The 7285-nt window shown below is 24.0% G+C and overlaps 2 protein-coding genes across 2 annotated transcripts; one reads left to right on the forward strand and one right to left on the reverse strand.

Moving 5' to 3' along the window:
• Positions 1–712: 712 nt before the first annotated feature.
• Positions 713–2476, reverse strand: Phum_PHUM287200 (lachesin precursor, putative; the record flags this gene model as incomplete). The annotated part of the gene is made up of 6 exons (XM_002426907.1): positions 713–840; positions 1079–1218; positions 1293–1556; positions 1659–1915; positions 1993–2234; positions 2473–2476. 6 exons carry the CDS (start codon positions 2474–2476, stop codon positions 713–715), a joined length of 1035 nt encoding a protein of 344 aa, XP_002426952.1.
• A 2350-nt stretch (positions 2477–4826) lies between these two features.
• Positions 4827–5858, forward strand: Phum_PHUM287210 (uncharacterized protein; the record flags this gene model as incomplete). Its single annotated transcript, XM_002426908.1, has 4 exons — positions 4827–4893; positions 4977–5086; positions 5618–5675; positions 5833–5858. The coding sequence occupies 4 exons, from the start codon at positions 4827–4829 to the stop codon at positions 5856–5858; spliced, it is 261 nt and encodes an 86-aa protein (XP_002426953.1).
• Between the last annotated feature and the right edge of the window lie 1427 nt (positions 5859–7285).

The raw sequence follows: 7285 nt of genomic DNA on the forward strand, positions 1-7285 counted from the left end.
TTCTAATCTATACTACTATCTTTTTTTTTCTTTTATTTTCTCATTTGAATTTCAATTCGTCAATATAAAATGTTTTGTAAACTAACGGTAAAAAAATTTTTATTTTATGTAATAAAAGTTAAACCTATCATTGTCATTGTCCGTTACCCCTATACTACTTTGATATAATTTAATATTAACAATGATAGGTTTCAATGAGAAATTTTTTTTATTGGATTATCTTACATAACCTACTTAAAAAAATTGTCTTTTTTCTTTCCAAATACATCGTGAAAAATTACTTACTACATCACTAGGACATCAAGCTTAGACCTAATCACACATCACATTCAAAAAGCCCAATCGTCGTCAATCGATTCAAATTAAAAATTATAAATTTTTTTAAAAAAATATCATTGTACAAATAAATTAAAATATACATTCACTCCATAATAATAATAATAATAAAATCCATGATACGAGATTCAAGTTCCAAAAGTAGAAATTTCTCGGGGTAGAATTCTTTGACATCCAAACGATGCCTGGATAATTGATATTCGGCAATGATATTTCTGAAAAATTGTTTTAATTTATCATTATTGTGGCGACTGATTGTATCAGGATTCGCACGAGTAAATCGATTTGATCACAGAGAAAAAAACAAAAAAAAACCATGCATTTTTTCGATGATAAGAGCTGCTCAATTAAAAAAAAAATAATAATAATAACCAACCTAGACTAAATGAGTCACTAATACTAAGAAAAATGCAAAAAAAACTATGGACATGCTCGATGACACTGCCGAAACTCCTCCGGTACGAGAATAACCGCAAGCTGGCGGACAAATTGGTATAATAGTTTCTGAAAGAAAATATTAAACGTTTAAATTTTATTTTTAAACATGCGACCCAACCAAAGGGAAGTGTAAAAGAAATATTCTCTCGCAAAAGATTATGAATAAACATGATTTTGAAAAAAAAAAAAAAAAAATTCAAACAGCAAAAAATTTTGTATGTAAACTTCTACTCGAGAGTAACTGGAAGCAAAATTTTTTTATGCTCCACATCATGCAGACTTAAAACACACAAAATTTACTCACCGAAAAGTTCTACTTGTGCCTCGGCAGTACCCAGTTTGTTAGCTGCTTTGCAGGTATAACGTCCATACTGTCGTTTTTCAATAGTAATCACTCGAAGTGTTGTGTCTGTATATTCATCTGCAGTGGCAAAATGTGAAATTCTAAAATGAAATAAATAAAATTTTAATTTTAAAATAATTTTTTTTTCAGTCAACTAAGCAAATAAATTTCTTACGAGTAGTGTTGATTATTTGAAAGTTGAACACCATCTTTTAGCCAAACTATAGCAGGTGGAGGATATGCTTCAACATGGCATTCAAGATCCATATCATATTGAACAGCTTGTCCCAACCTTGGTCTAGGTACAGTTATAACTGGTTTAAATTCTACTTCCACACCAATATTCCTTCTCGCACCTCTTCCGACACCATTTTCAGCAACACAATAATAAGTACCCCTATCTTCTTTTTTAACAGATGCTATTTTTAAAACATTACCCCTAAAAATGAAGAATTTTTTTTTTTATTTTTAAAAAAAACTGTGAACCCCTTTTAGAAATTTTTTGTTTAGGAAGTTTTAAATAAAATCATAAAATATTTACTTATAAATGGCTCCACCTGTTGGTAGCACAGCATTATTCTCCCTTCTCCAAGAAATTCTCGGTGCAGGATAACCTCCTGCATAACATTCTAAATTTACACTTTGCCCTTCTGACACAACCAAACTTCTTGTAGAATTATCTGATATAATAGGAGGACGACGAACTTGTAGGTCAACTTCAGCTGATATTTTATTATTTAATTCTATAATTACTTGACATTGATAATAACCTGCATCAGTCTCTTGAATGTCTTTAATCTAAAAATTTTAAACACTAGTAAACTAATTGATTTTAATTAAAATAACACAAATATAATATAAATAGAAAAACTAACTTGCAAAATATATGTAGAACTAGCAACATCATGTCGAAGAGAAAATCTGGTGTCTTTTATAATCAATGAACTACCACTTGAAATAGGCAATGGGTCATTGTTTCTATTTCTGTTGATTCGAATCCAAAGTACTGGATAGTCTTGAGCATATTGTACAGCACATTGCAATTCAACAGTCCCCCCAATGTCTTTAATTTGTTCTTGTGAAATATAAGAAATTGTAGGCGTTCTTTGACACCAACCTAAATTAAATAATAAAAAATAATGAAATAATTAAATTACTATGCGAGTATAATGAGCATAGTACGTATTGTTTAAAATATATTTTTTATGAAAAAGCAACGATTCAAATAACCTTTTCTGTAAAAAGCAAATAAAAACAAAAAATCATATTAAAACAATTTATAAAGAATGAATATAAAAGATTATTCGAATTAAATAAGACCGTTTCAATGTTTTCGAACCTCGCCCACTTATTACTCATTCGAATGTGATAAAAATTAATAAAACAAACACGTGAAAAAAAAAAATTAATTAAAAATAAAATTTAAAAAATTATTCAGTAATTAAAAAACAACAGGTGTTACAAATCGTACTTACAAATTTCAAATAAAAAAGCAAGTAAAAATGAAAAATGAATAACGACAGAAAACGACGCCATTTCGAATGTAGCTTCAGAAAGTTTTAAATTTTAAATTAGAACTTTTAAAAAAGGGCAGTGAAATTAAAGATGGCGCACATGTTTGATACTTTTTTTAAACGCTGTTTACTTTAATAATCTCAATCTTTATATATTAATATTTGTACGAGGAAAAAAAAACATTTGTGTATAAATAAAAAACAGTTTGAAATTTATTAAAACGCAGTTTTAATTTTCACATTAAAGTTTTTTTTTAATAACAAAAACAAAAATATAAAAAATGAAACGATTAATTTCTAATAAAAATCAAACCGTTTTTTCAAAAGTAAATATCATTTTTTATAAAATATTTTTTTAAAAATGAAATTTAAAAAAAAAAAAACAAGTTTTAGCAAATTATTCGATTTTATTGTCGAAACATCTCTGGTAAATTATAATAAATTTTTTTCATTCCGTTATTTTATCTTAATTATTTGAGAAGTTTTAACAAATTTTCGTTAAAAAATGATTGTATATCAAAATGACTATTTTATTTAATATTTTACTTTTTTGAATATGTGAATATTAAAATTATATTTATTTATTTTAGTTTGATTTATATTTATATAAATAGTTATAATATTCAAGAAAGTAAAGAAGTTAAGAAGGAAATCTTGCACTTTAATAAAAATTGTTTTAATAAAAGCTCTTTTCTTTTTGTAATGTAAAAAAAAAAAAAATGTCAAATATTGTTAAATTTACAGTGAAAAAAAAAAAAAAACTTAATATTTTTTTCCAGTTGTTGAGAATAATTCTTAAAATGAACGCAAGGGGGTAGAATTGATGAATGAAGATGTGTAAATATCCTGTACCGAATTGGTGAAGCTGTATTGATCCAAATCTGCAGCCTTCTCATGTCGGAAAATTTCTAGTCGGTGCCGGGAAATGAATCGAGGGGGTCGATCCTCGTTCGGGGAAACCTTTCGACCGAACATGTCAAAAAATACGAAAACGTAGCATCGGAAACGCGAATCCCGAGCGGCAAAATTAGATAACAAATTTTTTTTTTTTTTTTTTTTTTTAAATTCCACACGCGACTGAGACGAAAAATAATGGGTAAACCGATTTTTTTTAAATTGAAATTATATTTATATTTTTCCCTTAACAATTAATATTCAATTAAAAATGTCGTAAAAAAAAAAAAAAAAATTTCTTTTTACTATATTTTTCATAAAATCATGTGTTTGGGTGTGTGAGACGCCATTTTGTTATTTGAAATTTGAACAATCCAGGTCACTATCATTAAACTTTTTTTCTTTTTTTTTAAATAGGAAAACATCAATTAATGTCTACTTCTACTAAAAAAAAAAAAAGAAAACAATTAAATCCACTTGGAATTTTTTTAAATAATAAAAGTTTACAGGAAATAAAACATTTATGGTGGATTTTTCGCGAAATTATTTTTTTAAATTAAATTAAATTATAAAAATTACACATTACACTTAAATTTAATTTAATAAGGAGATAATAAATTTAAATTCCATTTTATTTTATTAATTATAATTTTCAAGCTGATTTTTTCTTTTGCCGGAATCACACGATCAATTATTATAAAATTAATAAATTTTTTTTTTTATTATAAAATTAAATCGTTGAATCCATATTTTAAAACGGGTGTATGCTACCATAATTGATTTTATTTATTTATTTATTATTTTTTATCTAGAGTAAAATTAATAATTTAAATTAAAATTTGTTTTTTTTTTTTTTTTTTTATAAAAAGTAAAAATTTTAATAATTATGTGACATACTTGTTAGTAATTTTATACTAATGCCTAATAGTGACCGTGTTATATTAATTTCCCCTTCCCCCTTGCCCCCTTGCCCCCCCCCCCGTTTTAAAATATTTAAATATTCACATGATTTATGAAAAATTTAATAATAAAATTAATTTTTTTTTGTACTCAAATGACACTCATAGATTATTTTTATTAACAGCCTTACAAAAAAAATAAAGATGGAAGAAAATTTATGTTCATTTAATAAAAAAAAAAAAAAAAAAATTATATGGAGAAAATATGATGAATATTATTTGTTTAAATAATCATGTTATGTCATCAAAATCTTTATAAATGGTGACCAAGTGTTGGAAAGTGATATAAAAAAAAAAAAAAAAAAAAAAAAAACAAAAAATAAATAAATAAATAAATAAATAATGGTGGATCTCGGAGGATACGTTATTATAATTGTCGAAACCAAAGACAAAAAAATTAAATTATATGGTAAATAAATTAAATAAATTTATTTATTTGCTATGTTATTATTATTTAAAATTTTCTATTAATTTTAATTTGTATAATTGTAGGTTCTCCACCTGATAAAGCAAATTTAAAAGTTGGAAATGAAATTTTGGAAGTTAATGGAAAATCAATGGATGAACCCTCACATACAAAAGTTATATCACATATTCATCAGGTTGGGGAAAAAATCAAATTTATTTTATTTATTTATTAAAAATATATTTAGTACTTTTATAAAACTCGGTTACATTTTTATAAGATACATAAATAGATTTTTATAAATATCCATAAATAATTTTTTTAATAAGTCTATATAAAGTTACGAAACATTTATTTAAAATATCAAAAATCTAATTTTTTTAAATATTTTTAATAATCTATTTTCAAATCTTATTATTAAACTTAATTTTTATATTATATAAAATAACATTAAAATTTTCTTTTTTATAAAAAATTTATCATTGAACCTAGGCCACAAAATTTAAAAAAAAAAAATTAAACTTGGCTTTAATATAAAATATGTCTGACACAGTTTAACTAAGTTACTCACTCACCTTAAAAAAAACTTTAAATTAACTTTTATTTTATTTATTTTATATTTAAAAAATTTTAAGGGTTGATATTGTATTAAAAAAAAAAAAAGAAAAGATTTAATAGTATATAAAAATTTAATTTATTAAAATAAAATTTATTTATTTTTTTCCAGTGCATTCGATCACGTACAATTTGTTTGAGAGTTAAAAGGAGAAGTGGGAACAAATTAGGTAAGATGAAAAAAAATTATTATTTTACTACTAATAATAATAATAATAATAAGGGATTTAATAGAAAAAATCGATTGAATGATTAGTATAATCGCAAGTTTATGGTAAAAAGAGGAAAATATTTACACTTATGTATACATAATAATTTATTTAAAAGGTCGGAACAATGTTCATAGTAATTAATAACTTACATATATTTCTTGGATACAAGGCTTTAAACATAAACAAGGTGACTTTTCCGACATTGAAAATTAAATTTTTATGGGAAAAAAAATTATTGCGTAAAAAATTTAATACTTGTTTAATTATTATTAAGTCGACGTAGTACTGAGGAAGGTACTTTATTTAATAACTAATTTAAAAACTTATTTATTATTTATCAATGACCCCCCACCATCATCACCACCAACAACAAAACTTATAATTAAACTTATTAATAATAAAATTTATCCATAAATATTAAGCGAGTTTTTAAATATAGTTTAAAATGAACAGAATAGTTAGTGATGTTATTGAAATATTAGTCTTTTATACTAAAATGCAACTAATTTTAATAATAATAATAATAATAATGATCACTTTTAAGTGTGAGATTGTTAACAAATTTAAATGTTAATTTTTCATAATAATTTATTGCAAAATCAAATGATATGTTTTCAATTACAGGGGAAAAAACCTAAATATTATTATTATTATGTTTTATTATAAATTGTAAAATAATTATTTACGTATAAGTAAATATGTTTTGCGTAGAATTAATATTTCAAATTAGATTTTATGTAATGGAGGAGGAAAAGAAAGAGAGAATTTCAAAGAGATAATAAACGGAGTTTTTGTTTATTTGTTAAAACAAAAGGCCCTGAAAAAAAAAAAGTAGGGATGACGTAGTATGACGTCACAATTGAGTTTCGTGGCGAATCAAGTTGTCCACCTGTAATGTCGAACGAACGAACAAACGTACGTAACCAGTTTTTAATCCGCTGTTCGAGAATGATCACTTAAATCGCGTTTTGTTTAAACACAATTTAAAACATTTTTTTTTTTTTTTTTTTTTTTACATATATATTAGTATTTTGACGTTTCTTTTTCTTCTTCTTCATCATCTTTTCTCTCTCGTTTTCTTTTTAATTATTATTATTATTATTTGTCAGTCGTGAAGTTATGTTTGTTTGTACCTTTTCAAATGGATTTTATTTTATCAGTTGAGTTAGTTAAAAAAAGTGAATTATAGTGAAGGTTTTTATCGCGATTGTGCAATAAATAAATAACGAAACCATTGAAATAAGAAAAAAAAAACAAGTGTCAATAGTGTCGTCAAAAATTAATTGTCAAATAGAATTTTCCAGAACCGATTAGTAATAAACATCACAAAACGATTAATAACCGAACCTAGACTTCACATACATATTTAAGGTACGTTTTTTTTTTTTTTTTATTGACAGAAATGCAAAAAATTTTTATATTTAATCATCAAAAGATAGGTTTGTGTTGTTGTTTTTTTTCAACATTTTCTCGGAAAAATTATTTTTCATCGAATAATTAAAAAAAAAAAAAACGATAATAATAATAATAAAAATAATAAGGAATTTTTTACGTTGTTGTTAATCGTT

The sequence above is a fragment of the Pediculus humanus genome, genomic scaffold (assembly GCF_000006295.1).
Source record: "Pediculus humanus corporis 1103172107667 genomic scaffold, whole genome shotgun sequence".
In the NCBI taxonomy this organism is placed as follows: Eukaryota; Metazoa; Arthropoda; class Insecta; order Psocodea; family Pediculidae; genus Pediculus; species Pediculus humanus.